Source organism: Bos javanicus, chromosome 3 (assembly GCF_032452875.1).
Source record: "Bos javanicus breed banteng chromosome 3, ARS-OSU_banteng_1.0, whole genome shotgun sequence".
Taxonomy (NCBI): Eukaryota; Metazoa; Chordata; class Mammalia; order Artiodactyla; family Bovidae; genus Bos; species Bos javanicus.
This window is the reverse complement of record NC_083870.1, coordinates 34089338-34109072: the sequence shown is the minus strand read 5'-3', so window position 1 is coordinate 34109072 and position 19735 is coordinate 34089338. Positions and strand designations below refer to the sequence as shown.

The following is a 19735-nucleotide window of genomic DNA, read 5'->3' as shown; positions in this document are numbered from 1 at the left end:
CCTGTCCCTGACATGTCTGATCACCAGGTAAAGACTGGCTAATACCTGCTGTGTCTTGTCTTTTTCCCTCCTGGATACCTGGACTCACCAACTAGCCCCACTGCTTCTAGGAGATTTAAAGGGCCAGCACCATATTTCCCCATTCTTTATTTTTCACTTTTAATCCTTTTGGAAGCCAGATGTTTAAGGTCTAGGATATTCAAAAGCAAGCATATATATGGGAGGATTTAGAAAGGTACCACACAGACCTTACAAGTACATCTCAGACTGATCCCATAGAGACAGCATATAACACAAACACACATACACTGCAGCAAATTCTAAAGAAGGGGCAGAATCTGATTTCCACAGTTACTACATTATAAGATCCAAATATCCATTTAAATAAGTCACAAAGCATACTAGAAACAGGAAAGTATGGCCCACTCCAAAGGGGAGGAGGTAAATCAATGGAAAAACAATGGAAACTATTTCTGAGAAAGATCAGATTATGGGCTTACTAGACAAAGACTTTAAGCCAATAGTCTTAAAGATGATCAAAGAGCTAAAAGAAGATGTGGACAAAGTTAAGAAAACAATGAATGAACAAAATGGAAAGATCAAAAAAGATATAAAAAACATAAGAAGGAACCAAAAGTACATTTTAGAGCTGAAAATTACAATAATTGAAATGAAAAATTCACTGGAAGAATTTGAAGGAATGTTCAAGAAGGAAGAAGAGTCAGGGAAATTGAGGACAATATAAGTGAAATGATTGACTTTGAGGAATAGAAAGAAAAAAGAAGAAAACTGGATGGAATGTAAGGGACCTGTGGAACACCTATACATCGTGGGAGTCCTACAGGGAGATGAGAGAGAAAGAGACTGAAGATTTTTGAAGAAATAATGTCTGAAAGCTTACCAAATTTGATGAAATACACAAATATAAACATTCAAGAAGCTCAAGAAACTCCCAGTAGGATGAATTCAAAGAGATGCACACCAAGACACAGTGCAAATTATTAAAAGGCCATTACTTAAAAGCAGCAAGAAGGAAACAACACATACAAGAGATTTTCAAAAAGACTGTTATCAGATTTCTCTTAGAAACCTTGGAAGCCAGAAGCAGTGAGTTGATATATTCAAAGTGATAAAGGAAATGTTTTCCTGTCAACCAAGAATCCAATATCTGGCAAAACTGTCCTTCATTTATTAGGTGAAATTAAGACATTCCCAGATAAGTGAAAGTTGAGTTTGTCACCAGTAGACCTTTCCTGCAAAAAATGCTAAAAGGAGTCCTTCAGGTTGCAGTGAAAGGATAACTCGAGAGTTATGAGAAACCATGTTGAAGAAGTAAAGAATCCTGGAAAAGGTAAATATATGTATAATGATAAAAGCTAGTACTACTATCGTTACTTTGTTTTATAACTCTTTTTGTTTTCTATATAATTGAAGAGACTCAGTTCAGTCGCTCAATCGTGTCCGACTCTTTGCAACCCCATGGACTGTAGCATGCCAGTCCTTCCTGTCCATCACCAACTCCCGGAGCTTACTCAAACTCATGTCCATTGAGTCGGTGATGCCATCCAACCATCTCATCCTCTGTCATCCCCTTCTCCTCCTGCCTTCACTCTTTCCCAGCATCAGGGTCTTTTCAAATGAGTCAGTTCTTCGCATCAAGTAGCCAAAGTATTGGAGTTTCAGCTTCAACATCAGTCCTTCCAATGAATATTCAGGATTAATTTCCTTTAGGATGGACTGGTTGGATCTCCTTGCAGTCCAAGGGACACAAGAGTCTTCTCCTACACCACAGTTCAAAATCATCAATTATTTGGCTCTCAGCTTTCTTTATAGTCCAAGTCTCACATCCATACATGACTACTGGAAAAACCATAGCCTTAACTAGATGGACCTTTGTTGGCAAAGTAATGTCTCTGCTTTTTAATATGCTGTCTAGGTTGGTCACAGCTTTTCTTCCAAGGAGCAAGCATCTTTTAATTTCATGGCTGCAATTACCATCTGCAATGATTTTGGAGCCAAAAAAAAAAAAAAAGTCTGCCACTGTTTCCCCATCTATTTGCCATGAAATGATGGGATCAGATGCCATGATTTTCGTTTTCTGAATGTTGAGTTTTAAGCCAACTTTTTCACTCTCCTTTTTTCACTTGCATCAAGAGGCTTTTTAGTTCTTCTTCACTTTCTGCCTTAAGGGTGGTGTTATCTGCATATCCGAGGTTATTCATATTTCTCCCAGCAATCTTGATTCCAGCTTGTGCTTCATCCAGCCTAACGTTTCTCATGATGTACTCTGCATATTAGTTAAATAAGCAGGGTGACGATATACAGCCTTGATGTACTCCTTTCCTGATTTGGAACCAGTCTGTTGTTCCATGTCCAGTTCTAACTGTTGCTTTCTGACCTGCACACAGATTTCTCAACAGGCAGGTCAGGTGGTCTCGTATTCCCATCTCTTTCGGAATTTTCCACAGTTTATTGTGATCCACACAGTCAAAGGCTTTGGCATAGTCAATAAAGCAGAAATAGATGTTTTCCTGGAATTCTCTTGCTTTTTTCATGATCCAGCGGGTGTTGGCAATTTGATCTCTGGTTCCTCTGCCTTTTCTAAAATCAGTTTGAACATTTGGAACTTCATGGTTCATGTATTGTTGAAGTCTGTCTTAGAGAATTTTGAGCATTACTTTACTAGCATGTGAGATGAGTGCAATTGTGCAGTAGTCTGAGCATTCTTTGGCATTGCCTTTCTTACGGATTGGAATGAAAACTGACCTTTTCCTGTCCTGTGGCCACCGCTGAGTTTTCCAAATTTGCTGGCTTATTGAATGCAGCATCATCTTTTAGGGTTTGAATTAGCTCAACTGGAATTCCATCACCTCCACTAGCTTTATTCTTAGTGATGCTTCCTAAGGCCCACTTGACTTCGTATTCCAGGATGTCTGGCTCTAGGTGAGTGGTCACACCATTGATTTATCTGGGTTGAAGATCATTTTTGTACAGTTCTTCTGTGTATTCTTGCCACCTCTTCTTAATATCTTCTGCTTCTGTTAGGTCCATACCATTTCTACCCTTTATTGGGCCCATTTTGCATGAAATATTCCCTTGGTGTCTCTGATTTTCTTGAAGAGATCTCATGTTCCCCATTCGATTGTTTTCCTCTGTTTCTTTACACTGATCCCTGAAGAAGGCTTTCTTATCTCTCCTTGCTATTCTTTGGAACTCTGCATTCAAATGGGTATATCTTTCCTTTTCTCCTTTGCTTTTCACTTCTCTTCATTTGACAGCTATTGTAAGGCCTTCTCTGGAGAAGGCAATGGCACCCCACTCCAGTACTCTTGCCTGGAGAATCCCAGGGATGGGGGAGCCTGGTGGGCTGCCGTCTATGGGGTCGCACAGAGTCGGACACAACTGACGTGACTTAGCAGTAGCAGCAGTAAGGCCTCCTCAGACAGCCATTTTGCTCTTTTGCATTTCTTTTTCTTTGGGATGGTCTTGATCCTTGTCTCCTGTACAATGTCACAAACCTCCTTCCATAGTTCATCAGGCACTCTGTCTATCAGATCTAGTCCCTTAAATCTATTTCTCACTTCCACTTCCACTGTTAAGTGGTTTTCCCTAGTTTCTTCAATTTAAGTCTGAGTTTGGTAATAAGGAGTTCATGATCTGAGCCACAGTCAGCTCCCAGTTTTATTTTTGCTGAATGTATAGAGCATCTCCATCTTTGGCTGCAAAGAATATAATCAATCTGATTTTGGTGTTGACCATCTGGTGATATCCACGTGTAGAATGTTCTCTTGTGTTGTTGGAAGAGGGTGTTTGCTATGACCAGTGTGTTCTCTTGGCAAAACTCTATTAGCCTTTGCCCTACTTCATTCTGTACTCCAAGGCCAAATTTGCCTGTTGCTCCAGGTGTTTCTTGACTTCCTACTTTTGCATTCCAGTCCCCTATAATGAAAAGGACATCTTTTTTGGGTGTTAGTTCTAGAAGGTTTTGTACGTCTTCATAGAACTGTTTAACTTCAGCTTCTTCAGCATTACTGGTCGGGGCATAGATTTGGATTACTGTGATAATCCAGACTGAAATCCACAATCACAGAAAACTAACCAATCTAATCACATGGACCCCAGCCTTGTCTAACTCAATGAAACTATAAGCCATACCATGTAGGGCCACCCAAGACGGACGGGTCATGGTGAAGAGTTCTGACAAAATGTGGTCCACTGGAGAAGAGAATGGCAAACTATTTCAGTATTCTTGCCTTGAGAACCCCATGAACAGTATGAAAAGGCAATAAGATAGGACTAAATGGCAACCCACTCCAGTATTCGTGCCTGGAGAATCCCAGGGATGGGGAAGCCTGGTGGGCCGCTGTCTATGGGGTCGCACAGAGTTGGACACGACTGAAGCGACATAGCAGTTTAGCAGCTGAAAGATGAACTCCCCAGGTTGGTAGGGGCCCAATAATTACTACTGGAGATCAGTGGAGAAATAATTCCAGAAAGAATGAAGAGACAGAGCCAAAGCAAAAACAACACCCAGTTGTGGATGTGACTGGTGATGGAAGGAAGGTCTGATGTTATAAAGAGCAATATTGCATAGGAACCTGGAATGTTAGGTCCAAGAATCAAGGCAAATTGGAAGTGGTCAAACAGGAGATGGCAAGAGTGTATGTCAACATTTAAGGAATCAGTGAAGTAAAATGGACTGGAATGGGTGAATTTAACTCAGATGATCATTGTATCTTCTACTGTGGGGAAGAATCCTTTAGAAGAAATGGAGTATCCATCATAGTCAACAAAACAGTCTGAAATGTGGTACTTAGATGCAATCTCAAAAATGACAGAATGATCTGTTTATTTCCAAGGCAAACCATTCAGTATCACAGTAATTAAACAGACTAGTCCATTAAATAAGAATTATTAGTCTATGGTTTTGGACACACGTGCATAAAAATGTAATTTTGTGACACCGATAATCAAAGAGAAAGGACAGAGATGTGTAAGAGCAAAGTATTTAAGAGCTATTTGAATTAAGCTGGTATAAATTCAAACTGAAAAAACTAAGATCATGGCACATGGTCCCATCATTTCAAGGCCAATAGTAGGGGAAAAAGTGGAAGCAGAGACAGATTTTCTTTTCTTGGGCTCCTAAATCACTGTGGATGGTGACTGCAGCCATGAAACTAGAAGATGCTTGCTCCTTGGAAGGAAAGCTATGACAAACCTAGACAGCATATTAAAAAGCAGAGACATCACTTTGCCAACAGAGGTCCCTATAGTCCAAGCTATGGTTTTTCCAGTAGTCATGTACCGATGTGAGAGTTGGACCCTAAAGAAGGCTTTCCAATTGTGGTACTGGAGAAGACTCTTGAGAGTCCCTTGGACTGCAAGGAGATCAAACCAGTCAATACTAAAGTAAATCAACCCTGAATATTCATTGAAAGGACTGATGCTGAAGCTCCAATACTTTGGCCACCTGATGCAAAGAGCAGACTTATTGGAAAAGACCCTGATGCTGAGAAAGATTTAAGGCAAAAGGAGAAGGGGGCAGGTGAGGACGAGACGGTTAGATAGCATCACTGACTCAATGGACACGAATTTTAGCAAACTCCGGGAGATAATGGAGGACAGAGGATCCTGGCATGCTGCAGTCCATCCGGTCGCAAGGAGTCAGACATGACTTAGTGACTGAACAATAACAACAAAAAATAAGAAAGCACAAACACTTAGGAGAGAAACTGAAAACACAGAATGCAAACACTTAAGGAACGCAGCAAGAGCATTGCTAAGGGGGAGATTTATGGCTAGAAATGTCTACTTTAAAAACAAGAGGATCTCAAATAAACATCCTAAGTTTATAAATTAAGAAATTAGGAAAAGAACTAAACCGAAATAAATAGAAGAAAGGAAATAATAAAGATTATGGCAGAGATAAATAGAAAAATAAAATAGAAAAACAATAGAGAAAATCAATGAAAATTTTAAAGAAATTTCTTTGAAAGATTTTATGAAATTAACAAAATTGACAAACCTTTAGCTAGACTAAGAAAGAAGGGAGAAGATGCAAATTACTAAAATCAGAAATGAAAGTGGGACAGGACTACTGAATCTACAGAAATAAAAATATTGCAACAGAATACTACCAAGAATCATATGCCAACAAACTGGATAATCTAGATAAAATAAAAATGTTCCTAGAAACACAAAACACGACAGGACAGAAACACATAGAAATACAATTCCACATGTTATTTATTTTAAATTTAATTCCTGTTTAAATTCTTGAAGCCTTTGTTTATATTTATTTGTTCTTAAAACTATGACATCTGACTCTTTGTGACCCCACGGACTGTAGCCCACCAGGCTCCTCTGTCCATGGAATCCTCCAAGCAAGAATGCTGGAGTGGCAGGCGGATTCTTTACCACTGCACCACCTGTAAAGTCCCCATCTTAAACTATATACTGCTATGACAGAATCTTATAAATTATGGTTTTTACTTTCTATTCAGATTAAAAAATATCCTTTGTATCCTGGGTTACAAAAGTTTATCTAGATAATACTTTAAAAACCTTTAAAAAATTTCTATCAAGTAGAACACAATTTAATACTACTGTTGGTATTTAATGTGTTGATTTGTATTCTGAGGCTGTTTTACATAGAATTTTAAATTTACTCTGGGAGTTCAGAATGTCAGCAGTAGAGCTGGAAGGATGGAGTACAGTGCAGAGTCAGGCAGGATTCTCGACTGGATACTGGACACTATGTGTTCTGACGTCCTGCACAGTGCTCTCTAAAATATTAGAACCTGTCAATACTTCCAGTCAAGCGAGAGCGCCTGTAAATCCAGATGTGGCCGCTTTAACACTGAGTATCAGCGAGGCAACCACTGGCTGCATCAGGCCCTTCAGCCCCCTCTCCAGTTTCCCGAGTCCCCCTGCCCCCTACTGCCTTCCACACCCACTGCCCCCACCAGTGGGACCCCTGGGCCTGGAGGCTGAGTCTGAGAGCCTGCTCCGCCAGCCCCCCTCCTCCTGCAGGATTGACGTCTTCCTCCTGACGGAGCCGCCTGTGCTCGGGGCCCATCCCTGTGTCCTCAGTTTCTTGTCCCAGCAGGCACGGCCTCTTTCTCCTGCCTTCAGCCTCCCTCTCTCTCAGTGCCCCTCAGAGATTTTGAACACTTAAAAACCTCTTCTATATTTTAAAATCTCTCCTTGTATTTCCTAGCTGAGTTCCAGCCTTTACTACCTAGAATTTTCTTTTTCTTAGTGCTGCTCTATGACAGAATTTCAATGATTTTTGTAAATAAATGGCTGACTGACTGAATACTAGCATAACAATTTCTAGTTTAACTGTTATTAACAATTATTAACTGTTAATGAACAATTAACAGTTATTATTAATTGTTTTTAACAAAATCTAACAATTATTATTAACTGTTAACTAACAATTAACAGTTATTATTAACTGTTATTAACAATATCTATTTAACTGTTATTATTCTGTTTAGTGTTTTTAAGAAAGTTATTTTCTCAGTGGAATCCAGTCATGTGTCTTTTCCAAGCTCAAGATGTGTAAAACTCAGAATGACAACCCCTTTATTATATGAAAAATATAACTATTAAGACAGGCAGCACTTTTGTGCGGCCAGAGCCACTATTTCCTCCCTTTGGGCAAAACGACAAGGGAATCTGCCTTTCCCTGATCTGCCTCTTGAGTCTGGACCCAGAGCTGAGCTCTGAAGACTGGCAGGGTGGGAATGGCTAGGGGCATCCACAGAGGGACTGAGCTCTGCCGGTCTCTGCTGATATACTTTCCCTGCTCCCCAGTTTAGCAGAGATGTGTAGACTCTGAGTCTGTGATTCAACATGGATTAGAGAAAGTCTGTCTTCTTCAAACCCCCACTCCATACTTTATCTTGGTGGTCTGAAACCTTTATTGAATACTGGGACCTTTCTATCCTTAAAAAGTGTTAGCTAATTTTAAACTGACTTTCCTGTAGAGTTCCAAGCTTGCCTTTTAACTTCTGAAATCGATTTGTTTTTAAAAGGTCTTGTCATCTCTTTTTGTGTATCCATTACTTTGTAGTGTACTTTAAACAAGGGAAAAGGAAATACAGGCCAACCTTGTCCTCTTCTCGTAATTTTGAAATAGCCTTCAATCTTCAAAGAGGAAAGTTGGCAGGTAGGACACTGTTTTTGAGGAGGTTGTATCACAGAGTGACTTCAGAGGCCACCTGAGCCACCCTCTCCTACACAGAACCACACCTGGGTCAAGATCAGGGCAGGAATCTGTGGACTGGGACAGCCAAGCTGTGCTGGGCCCACTCTGACTGCAGTCCTGTGTGGTGTCCTCCAGGCTCCTTGCTGGCCTCCCCTACCGGTCCCCCTTGCAGCAGGAGAGGCTCCCAGCTGCTCAAAGAACAGCTCTCCGCTCTTCATTCAGAGCCCTCTGTGACTACCTAAGCCCAGGTCATTGACCCAGTCAAAATGGAGTACATCTAGCTGGTTGTCGGGTTATTTCTGGAGTTGCACCTGGATATCTTCTTTGCTGGACCTGCTTCTGTATTTAGATCCATTATTTAGGCCATAAATCTGCTTGATTAATTTACATTTGATGATTATCACTGTTAGCTACATGACTGAAGGGATGAGTCCCCTCTAGTCCCTGAAAGAAAAGCACTGACAAACTTCTTCCTGCACCTTGTGGGTGTTTCTTGTATCCCATTAATAGTTTGTTCTAGAAGACATGCTGCCGTCAGGAATTATAAAGAGTAGGGGCAGCGTGAGGATTACTTGGAGTACTGATCTTCCTGTGCCCGCGGCTCATTTAGAGTTTCGATTTGAGGGGCACCCACTCTTAGTCTTAACTTGGCAGTTAAGAGCTTCCCAGAGCCCAAGGGAACTCGGTAATCCAGGAGCAAGTCTGAATGATTGTAGGAGGGCAGGGGAGGTGGAAGATTCGTGCTGTCGTTAGGATTCAGGCTTGTTTCCCGAGCGTGCTACCAACTCCCCCGATTTAGCTGAGATCGAACTGGCGACGGGAACCAGGCTGCCCTCAGCGTCCTGGTGTCCAGAGCTCGGCTCCCGAGTTTTGAGGCTGGAGGGGGAAATGGACTATTTCGACTGCCCTGGGCGCAGATGCCTCGTTGAAGAGTCCGGGGCGCCCCGAGTGCCAGGAAGCTTCGGAGATTGGGCAATAGTTGGGGGCGGGGCGGAGAGAGGCGATGGGGCGTGGCCTCACTCAGGCCACACCCAGACTTGACCCAGGCACCGGATAAACTTCCAAATCAACGGTGCAGAGCTGGAAATCCGATCCACAGACGCTGACTATGGCGATGACCCTGGGTTACTGGGACATCCGCGGGGTGAGCGGGGGTCCGCTAGGAAGGGTGGGATGGAGGCGGGCGGGGATATGCTGCGCAGTTGGGGACCGGTAAGCCAGAAATGTTTTCTGCTCGCTGCAGCCTAGCCCCTTCGCACCACCGCCTCCTTCCCAGGTGTGTGTGTGTGTGTGTGTGTGTGCGCGCGCGCGCGTGCGCTCAGAAGTGGGTGGATAGGGGGAGAGGGTTGGGAGTATGGGAGGGACTGGAACAGTGAAAGTTTTGCAGTCAAGACCTGACATCTGCCCTGTGTCCTGGCATCTCTCTCAGCTAGCCCACGCCATCCGCCTGCTCCTGGAGTACACAGACTCAAACTATGAGGAAAAGAAGTACACGATGGGGGACGGTAATGGCATCCTTGTCATGTCCTGACTTCTGCTCAACTCATGCTGGTTTGGTGCCAAGCATCCCATGTCCTGACCCCTGTTGTTCACGTCTATCGCCTTCCACCAGCTGGAGCAGGGACCTGCCCCTTCCCGAACCCTTTAGGGTGTAGCTGGCCTCCAAGGAAGGCTGTGAGAGTCCGCAGCTGGGTCCTGTATCAGCCATTGGCACAGGCTCCCTTTAGCGCTTACCTAAATCCTTTGTAAGGATTACTCATGTAGTTTCAGGAAATTTCTGTTTGTTTTTCCCCTCAAAGCTCCATGTGAGATTAGTGATTCAGATTCCAGATCCACCAGTTCAGGGGCATCTTGCCCCTGACTCCTTTGTAGGTCCCCTGGGAAGGAGGGTTGGATTCCTGGGAGGTTGTTTCACTGCATCTTCTTTTTCTCAGCTCCCGACTATGACAGAAGCCAGTGGCTGGATGAAAAATTCAAGCTGGGCCTGGACTTTCCCAATGTAGGTGCAGGGGCTGGGGTGCTGGGAGGGGGAGTGGACAGTGTCTCAATCCATCTCCTTTCCTGGCTTAGAGGTTTCAGGAACAGGTGCCTTCTGCTCCGTCTCTCAGCTTCCTGGTTCTCTCCCCTGCCCTTCAATGATACTCTGTGTCCAGCTCGTCCCTCCATTTTATAGCATATTATCTAGTGCCTACCATGGGGCAGGCTCTGTGAGTGCTAGGTTTCATCTCTGCCCTTCCTCAAGTGACCAGATGCACTGAGCCTGGTGGCCCACCTCACCTGGCCTTGTTGTTCTTCCAGTTGCCCTACTTAATTGATGGAGCTCACAGGCTCACCCAGAGCAAGGCCATCCTTCGCTACATTGCTCGCAAGCACAACATGTGTGAGTGGGGCTGGGGTTGGGGGCAGGGATATAGGTGGCCATGCCCTGGGCTGGGCTGGGAGGGGATACTGAGGGTGAGTCTCTGTTGTGTGGGTACAGGTGGGGAGACAGAGGAGGAGAAGATTCGCGTGGATGTATTGGAGAACCAGACTATGGACACTGCTAATGAATTGGCTATACTCTGCTACAACCCTGAATTTGTGAGTCTCCTCCCACTGATCTGGGCTGGATGTGCTTTAAAAGGAGACTAGATTAGTTTATCCCTTCTACACAGATCATTTTGTGATTTGATCTCCTTGGAGCTACTGAGCTGGTCTATATGGAGTCCCCTGAGTGATTCTCATAACATAATTCAGGATATAGAAGCTCTGACTCAGTTCTCCCCAATCTAAGGATAGAATCCAGACTCCCCAAGGTGGAAATTCAGTTCCTAGACAGGATATTTACCTTGTTAGTGCAATGCCTCTTCTTCAACATCTCAGGCATAAACCCATTTTGCCCAGTGGGCAGGGCTGGGTCTACATTTACATGGTCAGGATCTGTTAAAGTCCTGACTGTGAGTTCACTCCTGCTGAGTTGGACAGGGTCCTATCTACACTGGTCCTTTTGCCATTTAAACTCCTTGGAAACTACTGATTCACCAAGCTAGTCCCTACAGAGTTCTGAGAGTGACCCTCAGAACTCCCAGTGCATGAAATGCAACCTTGGACTCAGTTCCCATCAATCTTAGGGTAGAGTCCAGCCTCCCAGGGTAGAAATTCACATCCTATATAGGTGTTTATGAGTTCAACCAGTGCCTCCTCCTTGGCATCTCAGGGATCAGGACATGTGTCCAGTGGGCAGCCCAGGGTCAGACTTTATTCCTTTCCTTCCTTCCTTTCAGCTCCCAATTCTTTCCAACTGTCCAGGCATCCAGACCATTCTGTCTCCCACACTGGAACAAAGGACTTCTTTCGTAGTTATTTTAGTGTTGATCAGCCTGAGGTCTGAGGCCTGAGCTCTGCCAAATCTCACAGAACTGCTGGTCTGACCCCGGGCAGGTGTCTGGAGCTGACTGGTGACAGGGTCAGGGACAGTGTGGTTTTGGCCTTTGCCTTCCCATTACCTCTCACAGATGGGAGGTAGTACCCATAGGAGTCTGATGAACACAGGTGGGTTGAATGGCAGGTGGGTGCCAACCCAGGTTCAGTTGGGGGACATGGCTCCTCACCTGGCAGCTGGGATCAGAATCATCCCCAGGAGGCCTGCTCTGCCAGGGAGTCTGTGTCTGAGGGCAGTGACAGCTGTTTTGTGTCTCAGGAGAAACTAAAGTCTCAATACTTGAAGGAGATCCCTGGAAAGATGAAGCTCTACTCAGAGTTTCTGGGGAGGAGGCCTTGGTTTGCAGGGGACAAGGTAAGTGGGATGGCTTTAGGGGAGGGAGAGCTGTCACTTTCCTGAGGTTCAGAGTTTGGTGCACATTCATGCTTTGTCTTTCTGCAGCTCACCTTTGTGGATTTCCTGGTTTATGATGTTCTTGACATTCACCGCATATTTGAGCCCAAGTGCCTGGATGCATTCCCAAACCTGAAAGACTTCATCTCTCATTTTGAGGTGATTCTCCTGATCGTCCTACTATTAATACATCTCGTTTCTCTACACTCTTCTCCCTGCAGCTTTCCTAATTGGAACTGAAACCAAGTATAAGCTAAGCTAAGCTAAGCCAAGCTAAGTCACTTCAGTCGTGTCCGACTCTGTGCGACCCCATAGACGGCAGCCCACCAGGCTCCCCCGTCCCTGAGATTCTGCAGGCAAAAACACTGGAGTGGGTGGCCATTTCCTTCTCCAGTGCATGGAAGTGAAAAGTGAAAGTGAAGTCTCTCAGTCGTGTCCGACCCTCAGCGACCCATGGACTGCAGTCCACCAGGCTTCTCCGTCCATGGGATTTTCCAGGCAAGAGTACTGTGGGATACCATTGCCTTCTCTGAAAACCAAGTATAACTAGCATTTATTGAGAACTTGGTTTATGCCAGGTTTTCTGCTCAGGACTTTACATACATTGTATCAGATTTGATCTTTGCCTTATTTCTACAAGGTAAAGAAGTATCACCTCCATCTTAAAGACAAGGAATAAGCCAAAAGGATGTGTAATTTCTGATGGTCACAGAACCAGTACAGGCTGTGCCGGGCTCCCAGTTAAAGTGTCTGGATTCTATGGGCAGCAGTCAATGGCTCTCCGTTTCCTGTGTGGAAGAGAAAAGCTCAGGTCCTTTTGTTGTCTGGGCTCAGAGCTCTGGAAAGTGTGGAGGAAGCAGAAATCTCAGGAGTTTGGATGTGGCTGGCATTAGTTGAGTTGAGGCACAGTAAGAGTGATCTTAGGTGTAAAAGACATAATGTTTTTTCCTGATCACCCAAGGGCCCTGCGGCTTATTGGCTCCCTCTCTGGGGTTGTACCGAGATTTCCAAGAATGTAATTCGTTCTGGGATTTTCTTCCATAGGTAGATGCCTTCTTGGGAAGATCTTATCTTGTCTCTATAGTAGGCAGTTTCCTTCCCTCTCTTTCCTTCTTCCAGTTACTCATAATCCTGTCTCAGAGACAGGATGGTCCATTCATTTTAAGTCACATTCACTGATCTGACCGTCTTCTGTATGAGGCACTGTGTCAGGCACAGGAGGGATACAGAAGTCACACAATCCTGGAGTCCTAACTCTGGGGCTCAGTGTAGCTGGAGAACTTCAGGAACCCTGAAGCTGTGTGGTATGGGTGGAACGTCCTTGGTTCTGAAGGAGCACAGCCTGACCTCACCTCCCAGCTCATCATCACCCTCAGTCAACTATTAATAATTGGAGAGCAACAAAGAGTTGAGATGAGTGCCTGGGAAGGAGGATGGGGACAGATGTGGACTGCAGTGTGTGGCCTGTGGGCCCTGGGCTGTGGGGTACAGTCAGCCCTAGGTCTGGAACTCCTGGGAACTCTGGGTCTTGAGAAGATGGTGCACAGGTACATCTGAGTGTCTCACTGCCTGGGTGGCTGTAGCAGGACTGGGGATGAGGTAGGTCGGGGCCCAGTGAGAGTGGGCTCAGGTCCCAGCCAGGAGTTGGATTCTGTCCTTTAAGTGGAATAATTAGAGCCTGGTCTTGCTGCTTCTCACCCTCCTATCACCTTTCTTCTGGGTTTTGCTGAGTCATTGGGTGAGATCTGGTGTCTTCTGCAAGCTGCTCATGTACTTTCTGAGGCTCTTTGTTGTGCTAGGGGTCCCTCTGTGGGCAAAGCCTGGAGTCTCCCTCTTCGAAAGAACCAGGTTTGTGTGCAGGAGGAAAGACAAGCCCTCCTGTGGGGAAATGGAGAAAGGGAGTGCTTTGCCAAGAGCACAGAGTTGGAGAGAGAGCCAGCTGTGCTCCATGCTATCACTTTCTAGTGGCTTGAACGTGAGGAAGGTACTTAACCTCTGTGATCCCGTTTCCCTCCAGATAAGGACACACTAATCACTCTTAGGTTACTTCTGTGAAGGTTCTCAGTTGTCACATATACCTCAGAATTCCTGTAGTTCTCCAGCTGCACTGAGCCCCAGAGGCCAGGCGCCAGGATTGTGTGACTTCTGCATCCCCTCTGGGCCTGATACAGTGACTCATACAGGGGAGAGGCTCAGATCAGTGAATGTAACTTAAAATGAATGTACGATCCTGTCTCTGAGACAGAATCATGAGTAACTGGAAGAAGGAAAGAGAGGGAAGGAAATTGCCCACTATAGAGACTTCAAGGTACAACCCTCCCTGATGTACTGAGGGTCTCAGCATTTTTTGGCAAGAAAGTTTCAGGTTTGTTTGTTTGTTTGTTTGGCCAAGATGTGCAGCATGTGGGATCTTAGATTCCAGAGCAGGGATCAAACCCAGCCCCTGGCAGTGAAAGCATGGAGTCCTAACTAACCACTGGACTGCCAGAGAATTAATGCCCAGCAATAAAGGATGTTTAAATTAAGATAAATATATATTTATATTTTAGGTATAATGCTATTGAACATTTTACAGGCTACAGTATACTATAAACAACTTTTACATGCCCTGAGAAACCAAAAAAGCTATGTGACTCGCTTCACTGTATTGTGGGCATCTAGACCCAAACCCTCAATACATCAGGGAGTTTGATTTTTTTGCCACAGTAACATCAAAGATCCCTGATCACAGATCAACATAACAAACATAATCATAATGAAAAAGTAGAAATATTGGGAAAATCACCAAAGATGACACAGAGACAGAAAGTGAGCAGATGTGGTTGGAAAAATGGCATCAGTTGACTTGCTTAATGATGGTTGGCACAAAGCTTCAGGTTGTAAAATACACAAAACGTGTGAATCACAGTAATTTGAAGTGGACTGGAATGAGGGATGGCTGTGTTTTCTCATCTCTGGGTATATACAGCAGCTAACACAGCCTGTTCTCCATGTGTGGCAGGTCTTAGTAAGATACCACATTAGTCACAGGAAACTGAAGAGGTAACTTATCAGAACTGGGGACCCTAGGAAGATAGATTTTTGCTGATTGCTTCACTCCACAAGGAAGGGTTGGACCAGGGTTCCAACTCAAAGTCTGGAGTGGAATTGCATGAGCCCCAGTGGGGCAGCAGACCTGACCTTCTTTTTTCCACCCTCAGGGCCTGAAGAGGATCTCTGCCTACATGAAGTCCAGCCGCTTCCTCCCACACCCTGTATATTCAAAGATGGCTGTGTGGGGCAACAAGTAGTGCTCTGGACGGCAGGAGATGGAGCGAGGAGCCAGTGCTGTGTGTGGAGAACAGCTGGAGCTTCCTGCACCCCAGAACCAGATGTCTTGTTTTCTCCTTCTTTCTTTCCATTTGTCGCACTTAGGTCTTATTTGGCCCCAACTCTTTCCCAACCCCATTCATCCAGGATCTTTAAGCTCTATAGCACCCCACTCTTCTTCAGTGAAGTCACCCCCTGCCATTATGCTTTCTGCTCTAAAGCCAACCAGATCATCCTTCCTTTCCATGTTGCTGTTTTTTTTTTTTTTCTCCCCTGCTATGAGTAGCCTGACCAGATCCCTGGCTTGGAGAGCTCAAGCCTGAGCCCCCAGCACTGCCCTGAAGACCAGGACAGGCCTAGTGTGCAGGCCTTGCTCTCCCAGTGTGGGCCCTGCCCAGCCCTGCTGATCACCAATAAAGCCTTAACCACACCTGCTATGTCTTATCTTTTTTCCTCCTGACCATCTGAACTGTCTAACTGGCCCTGCTGCTTCCTAGGGATAGAGTGGTGACACTGGCAGTGTCTGGGTGCATGGGGATCCTGTCTGGTAGTAAGATGTTCTGAGACTTCTTGTTCCCATTTCTGAGGCCCTCAGAGCAGGAGTCCTCAGAGGGCTCCTTCTACTAATAGAAGGGAGGCCTCTTCCTGAGCCTCCATCTCTCATCCATTTCTCCTCCTTGTTAAGAGCTCAGGCGCTCTCTGTTGGCTGCTGCGCAGCTATTATTCAGGACTGTCTTTCTGGGTTACTTCCTCATTTTCTTAGCTACCCGCGAGGTAAATTTCTTTAGTCCTCACATATCTGAAGATGTGTTGCTAGTGTACACTAAAGTAATGTTTTTGTTGGTTATACAATTCTAGGATAAGGACCTTCAGGCCTCTGATGCAATTAGACACAGCTAGAATTAAGCCTTGTTCACGGGATGGGTGATGCCAGTCTCTCTTGAATATCCAATATCTCTTGAATATCTGATGGATACATATATTTTTTAACTTAAGGCACTTGCTTTTCAGTTCTTGCCCATGTGAGGTATCCGAGTCCAGAGTCTATATAGAGATCTTGGGGCTGTTGTGTTTTCACTTCACATCCTTCTATGAGTATACTAAGTTTCCTGGTCTCCTTTTTATCAGGCACCATTCATCACTGCTTTGCATTCTCTGGAAGTAATTTCAAATCACACTGTCCAGTGGTCTGCTTAAGAGAAAGTTTCTAGGACCTCAGGAGTTCCCAGACCATGCTACCATAAATAGTTGTTTATTTTGGGGTCTAGTATTCAGTCAAGGCTCAGTTGGGAGAAAATATTACAAATCACAAAGGACCTTTATCCAAAAATATTTAGCTAAAAATATAACCAATGAAAAAAAAAGGCCTAAGTGGCTTTTTGGCCGCATCATGTGGCTTGTAGGATCTCAGTTTCCCAACCAGAGGTTGAACCCAGGCCCTGGCATTGAAAGCCCAGAATCCTAAACACTAGGCCACCAGGCAACTCCAAGGCCCAAGTCTTGATTGGGTATTACAAAAGAGAATATTCCAAAGGCCAGTCAGTATATGAAAAGGTGCCCAACAATATTGGATTTGGGGAAGTTATGAACACAGTTAATCCAATTATATACTCACAGAAGCTAAAATGAAAAGGACCAACAATTGTTCACAAATATGTGCAGTAACTGGAACCATCAGTCACTGCTGGTGGAACAACCACTTTGGAAACCAACAGCACTTCCTGGAACTAAACATAACATCTACCCTATGCCCCTGGAATGCCATGCCTTGTTATATACTAATGGGGATGTGTGCTTATGTCTTCAACAGACATGTACCATAGTGTTCAAAGTGGCTTTATATGAAAGAGCCAAGAACTGGCAACTTTCCAATGTCTGGCAATGCAAGAGTGGACCAATAAGCTGTGATATGTTATATAAGTCCATCATCAGATCAGATCAGATCAGTCGCTCAGTCGTGTCCTACTCTTTGCGACCCCATGAATCGCAGCACGCCAGGCCTCCTTGTCCATCACCAACTCCTGGAGTTCACTCAGACTCATGTCCATCGAGTCAGTGATGCCATCCAGCCATCTCATCCTCTGTCGTCCCCTTCTCCTCTTGCTCCCAAATCCCTCCCAGCATCAGAGTCTTTTCCAATGAGTCAACTCTTCGCATCAAGTGGCCAAAGTACTGGAGTTTCAGCTTTAGCATCATTCCTTCCAAAGAAATCCCAGGGCTGATCTCCTTTAGAATGGACTGGTTGGATCTGCTACAAATTCATTATTCATATGATGGAGTATTACACGATATATATATATATATGATGAAAATATTATGAAGGGCTACTGCTACACACAATAACATGGATGACTCTCAGAGACACAATGTGGACAACAGGATGTAGACACCAAATGCACTTACCACATCCTTCTATTTACATGATTATTAGTAGGCAAAATAAGTCCAGGGTAACAGAGGTCAGCTGAATGGTGAGCTTGTCTTTGTTGAAGAGATTGTGCGGGGCTGGAAATGTTCTCTATCTTGACCCAGGTGGTGATTCCATAAAAATATACATATCTAAAAACCCATTGAGTTGTCCACTTAAGATGGTGCACCTTACTGCTTGTGACGGACATAGACATGGTCTCATTGTTATATTGCTTATGTTTTTCTTTATCATCAGTCTTCCCTGTAGGATATAAATACCATGAAAGTAGGCATTTCTGTCTCTTCTTGTTCCTGGTCTTACAGGTGTTTTTATACAACCAGAACAGCACCTGGAAGATACTGGGTGTTCAATGAAGAGTTATTAAGCTAGTTGTATTTAATATTAGGGGGATCACTTCAAGTATTCACTTGATTTTTACTTGTGCCTACTTCTTTGGGTACGTGTAATTTGTGTGTACATACATTTTTAGGTTCTGCTCTTTTTTCTCTTAAGGTTTCCCTTAAAAATCTATACCTATTAGCCATACATTTGTGCACATTCTACTAAATAGTTCCTGGATCCAGTAGATAAAGTGTAATTTGCCTAGTCAGTCACTCGTTACTGGGCAATGTGGGGTTTTCTATTTTTTACTTTTCCTTACGATAGTGTCATCTTAAACTGATGTTTTCCTCTGGTTTGTGGCCTTTATTTGGTAGATCCCCTAGCAGATACTAGAAGGCAAAATGTGAGAATGGTTTTAAGCTTTAATAGCAGACTATTTTATTGCTCTGTAGAGAGAGTAACTTACTTGATGGTGCCCCCAGCAAGGCACGTGGGCCTCTTTTTCCTGTACCTTAGGCACTTGGGGTGTCACAATTTCATTGTATGCTAATTTTATGGGCTCATTATCTACCCTGCTGTTTCTGACCTTTACATTTTTCCAATTGTTTATTGGCTGTGCATGTTTCCACTTGCTGAATAAATCCCAGTCTATAAATCTCCCTGTGTCCTATGCTCGCCCCATTACTCATTTAATTCTGGATCACAGTTAAAAGGTGAAGTGATGGTAGTCACAACCTTTTTTTAATGGGCAAAGTGGAACTCATTGTGGTTCTATTCTAGCTTATTATCTAGAGCAAATGAACACACACATTGAATATGATAATAAGTATGTTTTTAAAGCAAAACATAAGAGCTAAAGCAATCTGTTTTTACAGGACTTATGAATTAGAGGGGACTGGCTGAGACGCCTTATAAAAGAACTCTAAGTAGGTTTGGAGAGAAGAGATCCTCTTTTCCACTGGTCAATCTCCTTGACATTGTCATTATTTTAAGGACTTTAAAGGGCAAGTCGTGTCAGTCTGCGTGTTTTGCCAATTTGATGTATATGAGTGTCTCTGGAAGGCCTTGAGTGATGGGCCAGCAGTGGTAATTGAGATACACTGTGGTCCTGTCCATCACCAATATCCTTGTGTGGCAGTCACTAGATGCTTACATATTCAACTTGCGATCACCCTACAAGGGTGATAAAAACAGGTCTCAGTCTAGACACTGAGTTCGCAGTGACTTGTTGCAAATTTCTGTACAATCTTCTCAGTCATCTGGGGTTTTTATTATTATTATTTTGTTTTTCAAGTTTCTTTTCCTGTTTCTCAGCGCCAGGGAGGTTTCCAGCTGTGATTCTAGAGGCAGGGCCAGCCAACCCAGCCCTTCACCTTTGGTGTAACGGGGTTGCTCCACCTCTGTTTCAGGGCCACCCCACTGGCCCAGGGCTGGAGGATGGCCTTTAGACTGTCACAGGAGCTGTGGACCCCAGTGCCTGGCTGTGGGGAGCATGGCCGTCCAGGCTTCTCCTGAGCACACCACTGCTTTTCAGACACAGGTGTCCTGGTGACCGCCTGACCCAGCTCCTCCAGTCTAAGTGGACACCTAAGCAGGGCTGTGCTGTGAGAGCCGCACCGAAGACCTCCCCAGACTTGCCCCTTGG

At 44.4% G+C, this 19735-nt stretch overlaps 2 protein-coding genes across 2 annotated transcripts in view; both read left to right on the top strand.

Moving 5' to 3' along the window:
* Positions 1-9244: 9244 nt before the first annotated feature.
* Positions 9245-15768, top strand: LOC133244147 (glutathione S-transferase Mu 1). Its single transcript, XM_061410904.1, has 8 exons — positions 9245-9359; positions 9645-9720; positions 10150-10214; positions 10514-10595; positions 10695-10795; positions 11895-11990; positions 12078-12188; positions 15230-15768. Exons 1-8 carry the CDS (start codon positions 9324-9326, stop codon positions 15317-15319), a joined length of 657 nt encoding a protein of 218 aa, XP_061266888.1. The 5' UTR covers positions 9245-9323; the 3' UTR covers positions 15320-15768.
* Positions 9457-19735, top strand: part of LOC133244150 (glutathione S-transferase Mu 1-like) — a 43468-nt gene continuing 33189 nt past the window's right edge. The window contains exon 1 of the mRNA XM_061410908.1: positions 9457-9491. The gene's annotated coding sequence lies outside the window, so the exon portion shown is untranslated. The remainder of the gene's footprint in view (positions 9492-19735) is intronic.

What these genes read in the sequence shown, in the direction of transcription:
- LOC133244147 (XM_061410904.1), top strand. Translation starts at nt 9,324, where the DNA reads ATGGCGATGACCCTGGGTTACTGGGACATCCGCGGG. An exon ending in GAAGTACACGATGGGGGACG is followed by an intron (nt 9,721 to 10,149) that starts GTAATGGCATCC and finishes TCTTTTTCTCAG; the next exon opens with CTCCCGACTATGACAGAAGC. An exon ending in TGGGCCTGGACTTTCCCAAT is followed by an intron (nt 10,215 to 10,513) that starts GTAGGTGCAGGG and finishes TTGTTCTTCCAG; the next exon opens with TTGCCCTACTTAATTGATGG.